At 41.0% G+C, this 19,279-nt stretch overlaps 1 protein-coding gene across 2 annotated transcripts in view; it reads right to left on the bottom strand.

Annotated features, from left to right (window-relative positions):
- The window catches only part of HEATR5A (HEAT repeat containing 5A), a 66,362-nt gene that overhangs the window by 23,411 nt on the left and 23,672 nt on the right, over positions 1 to 19,279 (bottom strand). Inside the window, exons 10-22 of one of the 2 annotated variants that reach the window (XM_082213409.1) lie at positions 18,453 to 18,703; positions 15,965 to 16,076; positions 13,938 to 14,090; positions 13,429 to 13,528; positions 12,160 to 12,269; positions 10,323 to 10,486; positions 10,064 to 10,239; positions 8,709 to 8,814; positions 7,580 to 7,770; positions 6,462 to 6,621; positions 4,860 to 5,049; positions 3,530 to 3,699; positions 544 to 570 (exon numbers count right to left, since the gene is read on the bottom strand). In XM_082213409.1, the coding sequence (XP_082069535.1) occupies positions 544 to 570; positions 3,530 to 3,699; positions 4,860 to 5,049; positions 6,462 to 6,621; positions 7,580 to 7,770; positions 8,709 to 8,814; positions 10,064 to 10,239; positions 10,323 to 10,486; positions 12,160 to 12,269; positions 13,429 to 13,528; positions 13,938 to 14,090; positions 15,965 to 16,076; positions 18,453 to 18,703 (1,910 nt within the window). The remainder of the gene's footprint in view (positions 1 to 543; positions 571 to 3,529; positions 3,700 to 4,859; positions 5,050 to 6,461; positions 6,622 to 7,579; positions 7,771 to 8,708; positions 8,815 to 10,063; positions 10,240 to 10,322; positions 10,487 to 12,159; positions 12,270 to 13,428; positions 13,529 to 13,937; positions 14,091 to 15,964; positions 16,077 to 18,452; positions 18,704 to 19,279) is intronic. The other variant, XM_082213410.1, reaches the window with a different exon arrangement.

The raw sequence follows: 19,279 nt of genomic DNA, 5'->3' as shown, positions 1-19,279 counted from the left end.
TGAAGTTAAGATTTCAAGTATACAAATGCTTTATGCAACATTGATTCAAGCTGATCTCACACTGAGATTTATGCATGCTTAAAAAAATGCCAGTTCCTTTTTTATATGAAAAAGCCAAAACACACAAGCTTAACTGCAAGACAAATAACAATGCTCATTTCTGATCTCTTTCATTTTTAAGAGACTGAAAATGGCAAAAACAAACACAGAAAAAAACAGAAAAAATTGCAAGCAGTACATACAAACCACACATACAAACCACACCCACACACCCTTAAAATGGTGGTCTCTCTTTTTTTTTAGTTTAAGATGTTTTAAGTTAAACTAATGCAAAAATAAAATAGACACAAAAATAAAATATACACAGCAAAGTGTGTGTGCCAGCTATAAAAATGTTAAGAAAGAATTTGGTTAGACCGGAACAAAACATAACTCAACATGCTAAAAGTTTTTCTTGACATTAATGGTTAAATAGAGAAAATGAGAAAATTAAAAGAAGAACACTGAAAATTGCTAAAATTTTAACAGTGCACAGAGACCTACCAACACAGAATTTTCCAACAAGATCTCCTGCACAAAAACAAATGATAATCCAGTCATGACAAAACCTAGGTATCAGAACCCATAGTGATCCCAACCTTCAACAATGGAAAACAAATTTACTGCCACAAGATGAGCACTTGCACATTTCAACTTTCATTACTTATTACTCCAGGTCCTTAAAATGAAAAAGCCAAATGCCAATACTAACTGCTGAAAACAGCTTTAATGATTTTACTGTTTTATCTTTGTAAACCTGCTTTGAGGGTTGTTGGTTTTTTTTAAAAAAAACAAGCAGTTTATAAATCTTATGAAACAAACAAACAAACAAACAAACAAACAATGAACTGATAATGTTCAATTGCATTTGAAACCAATTTATATTTTTTAATTTACACCAAAGTACTTGCTGCTTTTTAAAAAGAAAAAGCAGACCATAATACCTATAGCAAGATGGGATAGTTCATATAAGGTCTTAATCTAGAGCAGTGTTTCCCAACCACTGTTCCGTGGCACACTAGTGTGCCGCGAGATGTTGCCTGCTGTGCCGCGGGAAAAATTAAAAAATTCGAAAGATTTTTTTTTTAAAGTCAAATTTTCGATTGGGGCGCCGTCACTAATGACCCCTGGGGTTCCCTCCCTCCCTCCCGCTCTGCGCCTCCCTCCTCCTCCTCCTCCTCCTCCTCCTCCGGGGAGGCCCTTCCTGGCTCTCGGCCAAGGCTTGGCGGCTGCCACTCACTCACTTGCTCGCCCACCCGTCCCTCCATCCCTGCACCCGGCCTCTCCCCCTCCGTCCCCGGCGCGGGGGCTGCTGGGATCCGTAGTCCCCTCGCCCTTGGGCTCCGCGCCCGCGCGGGGTGCACGAACTACGTTTCCCAGCGTGGCGTGTTTTGTTTTGAAGCACTCTTCTCCCAGCCATGGAATGAGCACGGCGGCGGCGGCCGGGCAGGCAGGGGCTCTTCCGCGCAGACCCCACGCAGCCTGCCTGCGCCCCCGCGGAGATCGGGTGGCAGGATGGAGCCCGGGGATCCCCGCGGATGCGGAGCGGCGGAGGCGGAGGCTGCCCCCCAGGTAGGGCTGCGTCGGGGGGGGAGTTATTTTTGCAATGCTGCATCCGCGCCGGAGGGGATGCATCGGACCGCGGGGAGACCCCTTGGCGGGCGTGCAAGGCAATGCATGCGTGCAGGCGTTGCATGGAGTGCAGTGCAATGCAATGGCAACGCGGCGCCCTGCATGCATGCATGCAACTTCCACCGGCGCTCCGGACTTGGCAGGTGAGGGGGGTCCCCAGTGGGCGGCAGAGAGAGCCGGGAGGGTGAAGGGGAGCCGGGGGGGGAGCAGTGCTGCTCCCCGAGCCGAGCCCGGGGGGAAACTTCGGCGTCGTTGCGCCGGGTGTTGGAAGCGGAGGCTGGCGGGGGCCCCTCACCTGCAAAACCTGGTCGCCTCTCATATATTTTGTGCATTGCATTCATCGCCCGCTTTCTCCTCCAAGGAGCTCCCGGGGGCGCGCGTGGTTCTCCCCGTGTTATCCTTGCAACAACAGCCCTGCGAGGTGGGTCAGGCGAGTGGCCCAAGGGAGCACCCAGGGATTGTCCTGGCCAGGTGGGGTGATTTGAACCCTGCTCTCTGCCCGGTCTTCGTCCTCATTTAGCCCCCACATGTGCATGACTGTGCATGACTGAGGTTTCCCCCCCTCGTCTTGGCTATGGTGTGAGTCTGTGCTGTTAATTAATGGGGTTCTGCCTTCGGAGAAGATGAGCCAGCCCTCAAGGAGGTGATTATGTAATTTGCTAGCAATTCATGTCCCTCCCGGCGTGACGCTGCGCGCTGACGTCACGGGGCTGTAATGGTGGTGTGCCTCGAGATTTTTTTCATGAAACAAGTGTGCCTTTGCCCAAAAAAGGTTGGGAAACACTGATCTAGAGAAGCTTGGATGCTATGAGCAGTGGCTGCTTTTGGATTGCAGCCAAAAGTTGTCAGGAGTGATTCACAACTAGTACTCTGAAGTCATAGGACCCCAACCAAAATGTGCTGCCAGAGCTAGACAGAGAGCCTAATCATCACACAGTCTGATATAAAATTATGCCCACCAAATCTCTACACTGGGGCTCATTGGGACTGGAAGAGTGGAAGGCAGGGAGATGAAAAGTAGGTGGAATCATAACTCAAGTAATTCTAGTTTTGTCCCCATCCTTCTCTCTGCTGTCTTCTACAAGGGGAACACAGAGACTAATGAGGAAGAAGCTGACAGCCAGGGCCTCCCTATGAACTGGTTTTAAGTAAGTCATGGGGGGGCTGAGGAAGGCAGAATGGGCTAGTGAGGCAGCACCAATGAACTGTCTCTAAAGATTTATTATAAAATAATATGTGGGAGCTTTTTCTCTTGATCAGCATTAAGTCCATATATTTCTATTCAAAAATTTCAGTAATTTAGAATGAAGACATGGCAAAAGCATTCACTAACTTTGTATGTTTCCTATGTCTCATTCCAACTCAGGCAACATTATTTTACAGACCTATCAAGGAATCATTCACTAGCACATATTGTAATGTGATACACAGATGCCATCAACTGCTAGCAATGTTCTTCTGCTGCCCACAGAGGACAGAACCAGTAAGTGGTTACACTAAAGGATAAACACAAACCAGACACCACACCGACAATTTTCAGGAGCCAGTGAGAGAACTTTGTAATATTCCAGGACGCTCTGCTAGTAACCAAAGACTCACCATACTTTCAACAAAAATTTATGAACTGTTTCCTCAGAACAATTTGTTCATTTTCAGTTCCCACCCTGAAAAGGCAGGTATTCAAAGAAATTAACCTGCCTCATGGAAGTAGTGCATGTTTCAGTTTATGCATCTGAAAAAGTGGACTTTAATGACTAAAAAAGTATGGCACATTAACAATTTTTAAAGCTGCAGTTCCAATGCTCTGTTTCCAAAGTTACAAAAAGAGGGAAAGCTTAACATGTAAATATGTACTTACACACAGGCACCGTACGAGGCTAGACAAGTTTACATGACGAGGAGCAAACATATGAAGTTGCTGAAGGCAAGAGATGGCTTGAGCTTGGACAAGGCAGTCAGGATTATCTTGCATCACTGCACAGCCTAGGAGACAAGATGCCCTCAAGGCTGAAACTGTAGTGCTGCTGCCTATAAAACAGGACAAAGAAGGAAGGAGAAAGATTTCCCTCTGTCATGTTCTTTTCCCTCAGAGAGCAGTTAACAACACCAAAAACTGCATTACTATTTGTTCAGAGTGTGCACCACCTATGCTAAATCTTCTAGATTACTTCTAACATTTTTAAAAAACAGAAATACATAACTGAAAATACATAGGCTCACAAAACATCAAACAATGAAGTCCCTGCGCTAAACAAAACTATATGTAAAAAAAAATTTCCCCATTACAAAAAGAGCAATAATAGAAATTACTGAGACAAATTGGCCAGGAGGAAGATGTTAACTGTAAAGCCCCAGAACTGTGCAGGGGTGATGCATATTGGGACACTGGCATGGGACTAAGCTTTACCCCTTTCCCCAGTCCTAATTAGGCCCCCAGTGCTGGCAATTTGCATGAGAAAAAACCTGATTAGCTTCATTAGGAGTTCCTTCTCCCGCTGCCCACCCTGCAGACATGAGATCTCAATCCACATTGCAGCAGGCAGCAGGTGGTTGAACACCCTACCTTCCATGCCAGGGTCCTTGAATGACCTCTCACCCTGCACTGGCTAATTTCTGCAATAAAAACCACACACCCAAGGGCAAAGAACATGGTCAATGTCACTTGCTTGGGCCTCAACCAGATAGTTGATCTAGGCAATCAGGGAGAAGGGCACCTATATGCACCCAGAGGGAAAATTTGCCTAGACCTCAAGACTAGTAGGGGTTCTCCAGCCAGGGGAAAAGAGCACTGGTCATTTGAAGCACTCAAGAATAGAAGCATGCAGGTCACATTCAATTTATCTATTAAATGAGCTTTGAGGGCTACAAACTACACCAGTGTTTCTGAGACTTGTGTCTCCAGCTGTAGTTGGACTACAACTCCCATCATGCCTAGCTAGCAGGGCCAGTAGTCAGGGATGTTGGGAGTAGTAGTCCAACTACAGCCGGAGACACCCAAGCTAATGATGTGATTGTGCAAGACTTGGGGGGAAAATTTGTCTTGATATGCAGAAGTCTGAACATTGTTTTAGTTCTTGCTGTACTCCATACACATTTCACTAAGTGAGAACTAGCAAAGCATTATCTCCCAGCTTCATAATCAACAGCCTGGTTCCTGTCTTGTCATTATGTCGCAAATATGTGCATACCTTGCAACTCAGGACCCAAAGTAGCGATAAGTGCATTTAAACAGCGACCAAGGCTTTGATGAACTTCAGCATAAGCAGGAGGCACAGTCAACAACAACATAAGAACAAGAGAGAGGGTAGGTTCCACATGCACGTGATACAGAGGACCAGCAGAATCAATGACCAGTGACAGAGAATGCAGTGCCCAGGTCTGTAAAATACCAAAAATGCTGTGCTGTCACACATACAAATGCACAAACATAAAATAATTTGCAAACTGTGACCAAAAAGAAAATTATTGTGTAAAATGAGTGTACTTCTGTGAGATGGTGCTAAATAATATACTAATAATTCAGTACGACAACATGACTGGAAATGATAGGAGTTTAAGATGAATGACCTGAAGAAACGTAATTGCTCCTCACGGCAGGGCTAAGGGAAGGGAGAAGTGAGTAAGTACCGATTCTGGCATACCTGAATAGAGACATGATATAAACTGGCCTGTACTTTCTTGCCTTCCTCAGTGGCAATAGCAGCGCACTTAACTGCTGATGGTTTTTATTAGGTAGGTGAGGGAATATAATTAACTATATGTTATTCCCCTACAGGCCCACGTGTGTGGGTTAACTGACAACATGATCAGTTTATATTTTTATCACAGTCGAACATTCGTCCTTAGAGGCAACAGCATTAAAAATAAGTGAAGGTGAAATACTTGTGTTTACAGCAAGAACAGCTTCAGGCATATGCATGATGCTGGAATGATTGAAGGCACACCTCCTTCATGGCTGGCTGATGACAGAGAGTACTATATGCTTCTTCCTCTCCAGGAGAGGAGGGGGAAACCACATCACACAGAGACTTCTCTACCAATTACATTTCTATGGTCTGAGTCTCTCTATCAGCAATATGGCTCTATGGCCTTAACTCTTAGAAAAGAATATCCATAGTTAGATTTTACTGCATTTCTCCCACACCTGCATCTAAAATGGAGATCAGAATAGATGGCCCTAGCACGTGTAAGAGGAGGGGTGTGGTGCCACATGGGAATCCACGCAGATCAGCTCTAAGTGTTCATGCTTATCTAAGAGCTGAGGCCGCCCTCCTCTGTGTGTGTGTGTAAGTTCAGGGAGCAAACACTGTCCTTGCCAACCTGAGTTTGAAAATTCCATCACCCTCTTGCCCTCCATCCCTGTTTCAGAAGAATCAAGTAGAGGGTTCAATAAACAGAAGAACTGCAAGGAGGAAAGGATAGTGAATAGGGCACTTTGAACAGACACTGATCCTTCATCCCAGATTCATGTGCCTTTCATGGTGAGTCTTCACGTCCCCCAACTCAGTTCAATATCAGTCACAGCCAACAAGAAGAACAACCAACAAGAGCAACAACAACCAAGTTAACAGCTCAAGGATTTAAAGTCTGCTTTTATGCAGTAATACATACTTTACAAAATGACTATTAAACAATACTCAAACTAGATAACATTTTTTAAAGGTTTGCTTGTTCAGAGTTATATACGGGTGGGGTATAAATAATAAAACTGTCATACTATTTTTCCACCTGAAGGTCCTCAAATCCACTTACACAATAAAAAAGGAAAAACAGTTGAATCCAATAAATACCTGTACTTCAGGTGAAGTGCTGTCCTGAGATAATGTATAAAGTATTCCAACACAAGCATTCAGGTGCTGAGTGGAGCCTATTCCTCCTAGATATCTATAGAGGGATCCCAGAGCCAAAGAATGTCCTGTTCTTGATACTACATCTCTGGCAGATTTTAGTCTATGTATTATAAAAAATAAAAAATAAACTGGGTAAGAGATGCTTTGAGCTCAACTTGGTTTTGGGGAAAGTGTCACATACATGTTAAATCAAATGAAATTAGAATGGTGATTATAGCAACTGAGTCCAGCTTTACAAGATAACTTTAGTGAAGCAAATAGAAAAAAATATGTTACTGGTGTCAAGTCTCCTCATAGCTAAGTGGTATCCTCTGCCCAGAACCCAGAGGAGAAGCTGAATGAATTATTTGCATCAATATTCACAATGGAAGATATGCAGTAGCAGATCTCAAAACTGGTTTTTGCAGTTTGCAAACTAACTTTTGCAGGATGGGAATCTGACAAACTGAGCAGATAGTGGTAATGAGAGATGAAGTTCTTGGCCTAATACACAAAATGAAAACTGACAGATTACTGGGTCTGGACGGCATCCACCTGTCAAATGGCTGACCTTCTAACAAAAATACATAACTTGCCCCTCAGATCAGCTTCCATCCCTGAGAACTGTAAAGCAGTAAATATCACACCCATTATTTAAAAGGGATACAGAGTGATCCTGGAAATTACATTTGTCCTGTTAAAACTAGTAGTAATTATTGTTAAAGGGAAAATAACCAAGCTTATAGAAGAACAAGCCTTGCTGAGCGAACGTGGCTTCCGCAAAAGCAAGACCTGTTTCACTGAATTCTTTAAGAATGTCATCAAGCATCTGGTTGACACAGTGTACTTCGACATTCAAAAAGCTATTGAGAACCACCAGAACATCACACAGAGGGGAAAATGGGAGATTTTTTTTCATCTAGCAAACTTAAAAGCTTGCACAGATGGAACATTCATCATGACAATGAACTCTACCCTTGAAGCTTTTTCTTACTTCTGAGTATATATGCATAGGACCAAACAGTTCATTTTGTAGTACAGTGCAATGTAACGAAACAATGCAATAAGAAGTGTCTTACTTGTCAAAGCTAATTTGCACCAATCCAGCAGTGAAGGTACTGTCAGCAGCTACTTGTGCAAGTCTGGCTAAGGATTCTGCAGCAGAACATCTTAAGAGTGGGTTACTACTTTCCAAGGCACTCATCACTAAGGTCATGGCAGAGCTTCGAATTTCTTCAGAACCTAAATTTCCCTTGCAGCTAGCCAGATGCTAGAACAAAAAAAAATTATTTTTTTAAAAGCTCAGTATGTAGATACAGCAGACAGAATTTTACAGGGATAAAGACTATCTATGCAATATCCCTACAGGAGTAGTTCCAAAGGTTGTATTATTCTACCACTCTAACCTGCTAAATTTTGGGCAATGATGCCTGAAAAATGAATATAAAATATATAATCCATCTTCACGTGCATGAGCAGCTTATGAGCTGTAGGGAAAAGGTTTTTTCCAGACAACATCAAGCAGATGAAAACAGAGGTGGGTTGCACATATTAGCAGTATATTTTTCCATTTGACTCTAGATGCAAGAGGAAGATAATTATGTTGCCAATACAGGACACCTCCAGCTATACAAACATGGTTTCCGTTAGAGAGTTTCTAAACAATAGTGGAATGTGGATTCCTGCATTGCACCAGTTTTTCTCCTTGTCAATTCAGCATGTTTTAAAGGTCAGAAAAGACTGTGTCCATCATGCAATTCCACAGTGTGCACGAGGTTAAGAAATAATAAACGTGCTCGAAACGTTAAAGAGTCTGTAACATGTTCCCTTCAAAAAAAGAAGTGTATAAAGCACCTCTAAGTCTAAAAACAGAAAACTAGGACAAAATCTGGTGGATGGTAAACAGAAAGAAAGAGAGAGAAAACATTTTAGAAGGGGCAAGCAACAAATACGCATATTTAAAGTTGCATTTATTGAAATTATATTCAAACTATAAATTTTCTTCCTGGTGATGAATACTTACAAAGAGTATGGAATTTAATACAATGCCACAAATAATGTGATTTATTTTCAAGGACATAGAGCTCTCAGAAGTATTATTCAAATTTTCCAATTCACAGAAACAGCACTATAGGAACACCTCTCAATGTTTAAGGTATAATCACTTTTTAGCCAACAGACCTGTTTTTGTAACAAAGGGAGACTTACCTTCAGAACATTAGAAAATGCTGATAGAACATTTTGCTGTACTATCTGCTGCCGTGATCCTTTGGTTTGTTTTATAGATGTCAATAATTGTTCTAATACTTGCAACCTTAAACACACAAAAACAGGAGGAGACAGGGGATATAACTAATTTTTATGTTATTCAACCAAGTTCAGCAGATATCAGGTTGTTGAGCAGGGAACACTGCTTTTGCTGTGGCCTGTCCCCTAGTGTAGAACTCACTATTACCCAAGGGTCCTTTCTCTGTTAACCCCAATCTAGTACACCTTTCTTTCTATCTATCCCTTTAAAAAAAGGCTATCATCCAACTTTATCATTCTAAGTAACTACTATAACACTGCATATATTTTATTATGTTTTTAAAAAGTGATGCATGTGAACATATTTGCATATATGGGTATACACCCACACTTCATAAATGAAAAGCATTTTGCTGTTTGTGTTCTGCATTTTGCAAGATATTACGTTATGTAGGCTTGAGAAGACAGGTGGGAAACCAGTAACTATTGCTGCTGCTCCTACAGTGGCTGGATTAATATTCAAAGTGGCCAATCACAAGAGGCCAAACAATATCTTTTAACTATTCTTCCTCCCCACAGCCTATTCTGTTCCTACCTGCTCACCATCAAAAGACCCCAATGCGCTTGTTATACCACAGATTGGTTTCGCAAATGCTTGTGCACCTGAATTAGAAAATGGCAGGACAGGAAGGTGAAGGAGCTTCATGAGAAGTTGTGTATGCACATGAAATATTAAAGTAGAACTAGATTGGGAAACAGAAAAAATGTTCATGAATGTTATTTCAAAGACAGCATTCCTTGGAATGCCAGTCGTTTTCAGGCTGGGGTGGGTGAGTGTAGAATGGAGACAGCGGTGGAGAGCTCTTGCTTTCACGCTCTTTCCAAAAGGACATGGCAGGCCACTACAGGCAACACACTGTGGACCGGGCAGACATATGGACTTCTAGCTGGACTTCTGCATTTTTGGTAGAAGTTTCTGCTCTAAAGGAACCAGAAGGATCAAGATGTCTGACTTTTCAGATAGACATGAATGGATTTGGATCTGGGAAAACCAATTTCAAATCTCACCTAAGCAGAATCAGGATGGGTAATAGCACCACTTTCTCAGCAATTCTCGGTAGCTAATTATTTTCACATATAAGCTAACCTGAGGCTGAAAATTAATTCAGCTTCTGTATAATATTTTATATAGATATATTTTTACACAGAGTCCTCAGGCCACATAACCATTTACTTTTTTAAAAAATTCCAATGTGCTGAACATTGCAACACCATGTTTTACATGCACTAGTCATGATCTTTTTTATTGTTTTTACCTTTGGGACTCTGCAACATGGGAAAATACGACTCCAAAGAGACGGGTTGCTGCTCCAATAATGGATAATGTTGGCGGTAAGGGTTTAGGCACAGAACCACCTTCTGCAGCTCTCTCATAAACCGAATATGGGTCATACTCCAGACTTCCACCAGCTATACTGTTAACTAGGAACAGCTGCAAAGATTGGAGAAGTGCAGTTGTTATCAGCAGACATCAGACTACCTTCTCTGAATGGGTAAGTTACTGCTGACGCATACCTGCTCTTCAATAAATCTGTGCTCTGTCTCCTGTAGTAAGGGACCCAGTAAGTTAAGTTCATCCTGGTGACAGAGAGATGGAAGGTAAGCAGCAGAGGGTGACATCTGGTTATCAGGCTGAGTCAAATCAAGCACTAGTTCTTTGAGAACAGCAGAGAAGCTTCCTGTAAATTAAGGAGATAGAAGAAAATTACTTTTATGTAAAACTAGTATCTAAAGATATTATTGGCAAGGTGCTTAAGGATGTGATTTCTTTTTTATCTTTAACACAGAAGAATCAGGGGAAGTGCAAGTGCAGTCTACCACTGCCACAGATTCTGCAGTCAAGTCAACAGCATTTGGGGAAACTGCAGGGGTCAGCACACCTGGAGTGCAACACACGAGCCTCATCCCAGGAAATCCATCTTCATGATTATGGCACCTCCCTTGCCAAGTATGTATGGTATTTGGGACTTCTGATAAATGTGCCTTTTGGCAAGTCATAACACTAAACAAGTTAAACAAATGTGGAATGTCAAAACTTCGTAATACAGTGTTACCTCAGGTTACATACACTTCAGGTTACAGACTCAGCTAACCCAGAAATAGTAGCTCAGGTTAAGAATTTTGCTTCAGGATGGGAACAGAAATGGTGCTTTGGGGGCGTGGCAGCAGCAGGAGGCCCCATTAGCTAAAGTGGTGCTTCAGGTTAAGAACAGTTTCAGGTTAAGAATGGAGCTCCGGAATGAATTAAGTACTTAACCCGAGGAACCACTGTATCAGGAAAAGGATCCTATTAGCTATTTTGAGCCAAAGAAAAATGTAATGAACAATTTCAGAAAATCCCACTATTTGTAGAGCATCGTGGTCAGGTTGAAAGACAGCATGGGCACAAAAATGAATTCATGTACCTACCTAAAAACACAAGTTACTGAAGTAAACAAACAAACAAAAATGTTTAACAGAATTACACTTTCTTCTTTCGCTTCAACACTTTTTAGCTTTTGTAACAGCTTTGTTACAAGTCAGGTTTGGTTGTATTGAACACAAAAGTTACTTTGGAATGAAAGTTATTTTTCTATTCGTATTCAGTGATTATGTGAGCAGAAGGCAGCTTGCATAACCAGTCCTTTTATTTCCCTACTCCATGTCTGCAACCTCCACAAAGCTTCTGTGAAGTGTTGGGGAGCCCTCCTGCAATTGGTTTGGTGTGATGCCTGAATTAAGCAACAAAGGCCATCAGAGCAGGCAAGCGGCATCTTTTCCTTTCCCAGGTACTTAAAGAAGAAAAACGGACTCCTGTGCGGCCCGGATAACCCTTTTAAACCATGATATATGTTTTAGGATGTAACTAGGTGATATCACCACTGATGTCTTTTATTAATTTATGAGCAGAGGGCGATGTTTATGTTGCAAATTTATTGTAATGTATGTTGTTGGTCTTTTGCTTATTTTGCTTTGGTTTTTGTCTGTTTTTGTAAGTTTTTAGCTGTTTTAAATTTGGAGTTTTAAGTATATATATGTTGGTGGGAAACTGTCGTGTGAAGGGCCAATGGCCGTAATAAATATCAATCAATCAATCAATTTCCCAGGTACTCTAGATATGGCTTAAACTTCATTCAGGTGAAACTCTCTTTCCATAAACCACTGTATAAATGGCCTGCCCTCCTGGGAAACAGCTCTCTCAATTAATATTTTGGCTTGATTACTATCCACACATTTGGTATAAATATAAATTCATGATGTTAAATTACTTTTCCATTAAAATAAGACTGGTTTGTCCATTTGTCAATAAAACAAAAAGGACAAGAACAAAACCTTTGGAAGTATTTCAGGGAAGTATTGCTTGATGACTTACCTTCATAGCTCTTTGGAGGCAACAAAGCAAGCAGTTCATAAAGTCTTTTCCTGTACATCACTGCTGATGGTTTTAAAGGATTGCCATAGGTTTTAGTTAGTGAAGGAAGCCTTAAAACATAAAAAACCACATACTAAAGTCAAAAGAGAAAAACATCTATCCAACAAATTCCAGCTACTAGTTTGCTTTGTACCTCACCTAAAATTCAGTGTCTGGAAAGCTTAAAAAAATTAAAATTAAAACCACTGTACAGCACTATATATGTACAGTGGTACCTCGGTTCTCGAACATCTCCATTGATGAACATTTCAGAACCCGAACACCAAAAACTCAGAAGTAAATGATTCCGTTTTCAAACCTGCCTCGGAAGTCAAATGGCTTCCACTGCATGTTTTTCAATTTTCTCAAATGAATTTGCAGAGAGCCCTTTGTGACTCGGTTTTCAAACATTTTGGAACCTGGTCTTCCAGAACGTATTACGTTCGAAAACCGAAGTACCACTGTATAGCAATTCTCAAAATATCACTCCCTCTAATGCTGAACTGAGGTGAATACAGGGCGTTGTGTTTTAACAAGTCTCATCATTAGTCCATTAAACTCAGTAATGTCTACACTGGCCAGCTGTGGCCTCTCTGGGATATATGGCAGGAAGTCCTGCCCAGCTGTATCTGGAGATGGCAGGAACTGAACTCAGGACCTTCTGCATACAAAGCAGGTGTTCTACCACTGAGCTACAGCCCTTCCCCATCAGGCGAGTCCAGACAGAATTGGAGCCAAAACAGGATGGCAAGAATCCTGCCCTAAAGCATTCTAGTAAACAGTTAAGTCCAGTAAGAGAGACCAAGAAGGTTCAGTAGGGTTTGAACATTGAAGTGTGGTAGGATGAAACAGTCTGCCTGAACTCCTTACAATTTATAGCATTCTGCAAGAAGACATGGTTGTCTGGCTTCTTCTAAAACTTCGTGACTATACAAAAATGATGATACATTTAAAAGGAAGAAAGAACTACTGCTTTTTGTGCTGCAAACACACACTGACTCTATGAAGGACTGCTCTAGAAGTTTCCAAGCAATATTTTCCTCTCTTCATGTATAAAATTTCAACCTGGATTGCCACATTAGTACAACAATCTGCACAAAACCATTACTTGGTTGATATTTGTAGAAAACACCAGAGAAATATTCAGTGCTTTTATTTTTTGCTATGAAATCAACAGCTCAAAATTAAAGTTTTAGTTAAAAATGAGTGCTGCTCAGCAGCAATACTCACTGTGTCAGTAAAGCAACAGCACATGGGAGGGGAGGAAGCAATCTTTGAATCACTTCATCTGTAAGGAGGCCCCCACAATGGATGATCAAACTTTTAATAGCTGGGAATAAAGGATACTGACTATTAAAAAGTATAACTTTTATTTTTATAATGAATTATAGATGTATAACAATACAATTGTTTCATATGTCCAACAATGATTGTTGTTAGACATATGTAAAAAGGCTTAATAAAAATAATCTGGTCTATTATAGCTAACTGGTAACTTCTATTTCTAAACAGTAGGGTGCTGCAAATGGTCAAATTCCCTTTGTTTTACTATGGAATGTTAAGAACAGTTCTTTTGTGTACTTGAACCCATCATTTCTGCCATAAATGGGAAACTGGAAAAAGAGATCTCAGGAAGTATACTGTATATACACACACAGTCAAAAAGATAACATCATTTTTCCTTTAAAACGTGAAGAGAGGGGAGAAATTACAAAGCAGCCAAGATAAATTCCACATACCACAGAGAGCACCTGCCCGGCTTTCCAGCGTCACTTGCCATGTAAATGAATCACCTCGGCTTTTCTCAGTTTCTAAATCTTTAGGCGATAATGGGAAAGCACATTTCCACAATAGCAGCATTCTTGGAAGATGGTGCTGAACAACCGCCGGACCTATCATGTTAATATTGGACATTTTCTCATATTAATACGATGCACTAAAATTCTGATGTCAACAACGAACCTTCAAAAAACCACCTGCTAGCTGCCCAGAGGGTTCAAGGATGATGGAAATTGTAATCCAGCAACATCTGAGAGGAGCGTTTGTTAGCTGAAATGGAACTGCACCAATCAGGCATAAGCCACAGCACCCAAATGATCTAGTTGAGATTCCTGCATTGCAGGGCGTTGGACTAGATGCCCCTCCAAGTTCTTTCCAACTCTATAATTCTGTGATTCTTATGAACACAGAGTGCATCTGGCACCTTCAATATACAGTTTTTGGCGTATGCTGAAAATGCTATTTGTAACTCTGGCCTTTGATGCCTAAGATATATATATATATAGGGCTCAACCTACTTTTACAATTGCAATTATGTTTGAACAGTTTTTGATGTTTTATTTTAAATTGCTGGAACCTTGGGATGAATAATGAGTAATGAATTAAAATCATCACCAACACCGTATTGTGCCATGCTACACAAGCAGTCTGTACAGGAGTGGCAGGTCAATCAAAACGCTCGCAGCCCGTACTACCACCTCTGCTTTAAACAATTGCTTTTCCTATTGGGTTTTGCTCACATGTTCCGTTCATGACAAGGCTTAGTACAACCTGCTGTACTCCTCTTTCCGCCATATGTCCTCTTGTGCAACAATCAATACATCAATCTAAACTCTAAGACTTTTAAGGTAAAAATGAAAATATTTTAACTAAAATCAGGAGTGTCGAGGCTTCCATCTGAAACAGCACATATACTGCAGCTTGGTTGGTGCATATGTAGGCCAGTAAAAGGAGCTAATGGGGAAATGAGGAGCTGGAATTAAACCAATCAGCTGTTCAGCAGAGCATAAAGACAGGGGAAACAGAATCCAGCCCCCATCCAAAAATAGGATTCCAGCTTTGTAGATTGGCCTGTGCCTGGGCTAGGCAATTGAGTGTGCATAATCCCTAGCTAGAGGTGACATGAATTATTTTGCATAATTACCACGAGCTCAAGAATTCAGGGAGGAATTCAACCTTGTGTCAGGGCAAGCATTTCAGCTTTCCCTCTCTCCCTAGCTCACACACTTTTCAGAGGGATCTCTCAACCCCCACCCCAGCCACTTTCAGGGGGATGAAAAGCCCTGGTATGCAAGCACAAGTCCTTGTCTAGGGCTTCTGCTGAAGGGATTCATTAGCTGAATCTCACACTTACCTTTTCTTGATGCATATTTCAGACTCCCTCCATGCATGTTAATGGTTGTTGTTAAAGGGGGGCGGGAGAGTTAAGATTGCTAACTTAAGACTGACTACTATTGTAAAAACAAATGTAAGCTGCATATAGCTACCGACTTCACCGTTTCTTAACTTTGGTGCTTATTAAATAATTAAAAAGTCACTGCTATTAGGGAAAAAAATTATACAATTCAGTATGGCTTTAAAGATGTTACAGGCTTAGCATGTAGCCACTTTTGCCTGTCAGTCCATGAGCCAACTGGATAACTTCCCCACCTACTGGGCACAGTATGGAATTCTGATATACTTACATGTAGCAAAAACAAAGGCATTTAAACCAGAAATGGGCACACTTTACAGTTTTCAATGTATGCCCTTGTGCTGTAATGGGAACACTCTCAGGAGAATGATAATCTTGTAACTATTTAAGTTATCCCTGTTCCCAGGTTAATCACCAGCTGGGTGGGAGTGTTTGCTGAGGTGAATAATTAGAATATAAAAAGTTAGGATTTCTTCCTTGCAAAATAAACTAAAAAACCACCATACCAAGCTGATGTGCAGAATGATACATTCATATATTGAAATAAATAATGAGTGGGCTACTCAGTCTTACCCAATGTCATTAAGGCAGCTATCAGGAGCCATCCAGATTGCATTCGTTGTATTGAGATGCGGCTATTCTGAGAAGCAGAACGCAACAAATCCTCAGCTACTGTCATGACTGCCTGTGATAAAAAGTGATGGTTTTTGCATTAACAATGAAAATACATAATTAAACACTTTCCGATAAAGGCATGCATATTGTTTCTATATATTTAACAGCTCCCAAAAGAGGATAAATGGGAGCTGTTAATAATCGGTAAAATTCCAGAGCAGCCACTTTTTAATTCTGGTTAGCAAGGAAATCTTGTGAAACCTTAAAGATGAATCAATGTATTGTGGTGAAAGCTTTTGAGAGCTCGACTCCATGTCTTCGGATACTGTGAAATGGCCTTTTGCATGTGAGAGATGCATATTATGCCTTCTGACTGGCCACTCCTTTGTTAGGCAATTGTGTTTTATTTACTGTCTTTCCCTTGGACTGGCTCCAGAGAGGCTGCTTCATGAATGGCTCCTTCTATTCACAGAAGGCGCCAAGATGCAGCAGAGGCTCCTAGCTGGATGAACAGGGGTGGGTGGATGTGATGTTCAAGGATCCTAAATGATTCCTTTGGCCTGCAGTCTGTACACCATTTTTCATGTTGCCCTCAAGGGTCCTACAACCCTGGAGGACAGCTTCTCAGGCAGCTGCAGGAGGAAAGAGGAATCAGTAAAGATCACCTCCCCGTTCTCTCAGAGCAGAACTCTGTTCAGAGAAATTCTGGACTGAACCTAACTGATTATTTTAACTTACTCTTGTTTTTCTCTTGTAAGTCACCCCAAAAAACCTCTGGTAGTAATAGTATTTATGTATGCATAAACAAAACAAAACGCTGGTTTAGAGGCTTAGAATGGTGGAGAGGGTAAGCTGGCAGTCTCTTGTTGCTGAATAAAATACCCATCAGAACTTGGATGGAAACGCAATAAGGTGTGCAATAAGGCTTTAATGGCAAGAGCTGTTGTTTCCAGCTGTTTGGACCTCTATAGTGGCAGCAAATGCTTACACTAAAACTGCCTCCTATTTTGGATGCCATTGGATTTTTTAAAAATGGCAATGGCTTGAATATTAAGTTTTTAATGAAAATGTAAAAACTGCTTGTGCATATTTTCTAAAAAATCAAAGTAAAGCTTCAGTTACTTATAAAACATGCTTATAATACACTTATAAAACATGGTTCTAATACACAAACCAATGAAAACAAATATGCATGAAAGCATCGTTAATTAAAACAAACATAAAATCAAGAAAAGGTTTAGAACAAATTTCACTACATCATGTGTCTTGCTGGAGCATAAAAATGTTCAGCAGGTGTCTTAAACTGTATAGTAAAGGCACATGCTTAAAGTCAACAGCCAGGGAGTTTCAAAGCAAAGGTGCTGCCATACTGTTATCCATTGCTCCTCTTTAGTTAGGCTTGTAATTGCAGGTACTGGACAGATAAGCACTTAGATTAGACTTATTGGAGAGTCACACTTCAATTCTAGAGGGATCTTGAGATGCATATGGCATGCAAGCAAGCCAGCTGGCATGCAAGCTACCCACTTCAGATCCAGAGAGGTAGCAATGAAAAACAGAAATAAGATCCCTTGCCAAAAAAGCTCCCGTCTCCCATCACAGAGAAGCAACTTATCTGTGGATGTACTTCTAATTAGCTGTTTTAAAAGAAAATCTTTTGCTTGGCAAGGCCAAATGGGTTTCACTTCCATTGTTCAGGAATACAAGGCTCTGATTCCCCCCCCCCCCTCACTGACAAAGCTGCGATGTCTGTGGGAAAGTGGTGAGCTATGGTAATCTGCCAATTTAAACTAATACCACGCCAGGATGAGGTTATGGAAGTTTGAGTCTTTTAAAAGAATTTCACCAGCTCTTAAAGAGATGGAAACTCCATGAATTCAGAAAACATTAAGCGACTTCCTCAGACGAGAATTCCCCCATCTCTCTTAGTTCAGTCTATTATCAAGAGCGGTGTTAATTTCTCTATTTAAGAAACAGTAATTGTTAATATTTTCTTCCACTGACCTCGTGTTTTTGTTTTTAAAAAATCAATTCACTGAGGATTATAGTTTGACCAAAACTAAGGAACATCACACTGAAGCTTACCCGAGAGTAAGTGCCTTTGAAAACAATGGGGCTTACATGCCAGTAAATATACTTGATTGTGCTGTTAGTTATATATGAAGAATAGAACTCAACACTCTGTAAAAAATATTTATCAGTGTAGCTAAATGATACATGGATGGAATAAAAAATCTTAGATCTGGTGCACTCAGTGGTCTAATACATTGAAATGGACCAACCAGTCATTTGAAATATTCCAGGTTTTTCAACACTTTCTTCATCATGCACAAATATTCCCTGCAGTGAGGAACAGGCTGTTAAAAAAAAAAAGTTGTCTATAGCTGTATCAAATAGTTAATTATGCCTTTTCACTGAATACCAGGACCAAGGTTCAAATAATTACCTTTCCTTTGCAATGTGGAATTCCTAAAGGACACATTCTGACAGCTCCCAGTAGGGCAGCAACAGCAAAACTGTAGCCAGTCACTGCTTCTGGGGAGGATTTGAGTGCTGTGAGCCGCTCGATACAGCGATCCAGAAGTGGCGAGAGAAAGCAGGGCAGTGCCACAGCAATGCAGCGCAAACACCATGCCGCTGCCAGCTGAACCGAAATACTGGGGTGGATAATAATGGACACCACTGCATCCAAAACCCCTGGAAAGTCAGAAATGTTAAAAAAATCAGCACAGCAAATTTTCAGGAACAGTAACTGAGCTAGATTCACAACTGACTTCTGAACACACGAATGAACACCATACTAAGTAATTCTAGGATGTTCCATCTTGCTCTTGACCATGTAACTGCTAGTTTTCTCATCAAGCTCAGAAACTTCAAATATTTTAATTATCTTTTTTTCCTGTTTTCTCCTGGTCTTGGTCAAGCCATCTCATTTTCTCTCTACGTACACTATAAAAAAAATTTGTTCACTGTCTTTTGGCTTCCTGCATTGACTACTGGCGCAACATTCATCTGATATGATGGTGCCCATATTATAATTTTCTGCTCATTCCTTTACTCTTTTAATTGCCATCCCATCGTCCCTCATCTTCATTTAAGCTTCCTGTACTTACTTTCAAATTGTTCCACAGTCGATATTCTCTCCCTGTAGCCTCTTGCCTGCTACCTAGATACTCAAGGATTCAATCTTCTAATTATATGTAAGATTACTCTCTCTTTTATTTGCCCTTTCACTTGCAGCTCCCTATCACTCAGATGTTCTACCTAACATCC

Source organism: Podarcis vaucheri (assembly GCF_965113315.1).
Source record: "Podarcis vaucheri genome assembly, chromosome: 1".
Lineage (NCBI taxonomy): Eukaryota > Metazoa > Chordata > Lepidosauria > Squamata > Lacertidae > Podarcis > Podarcis vaucheri.
Note: the sequence above shows the minus strand (reverse complement) of the source record. Positions and strands in the feature narration are given on the sequence as shown.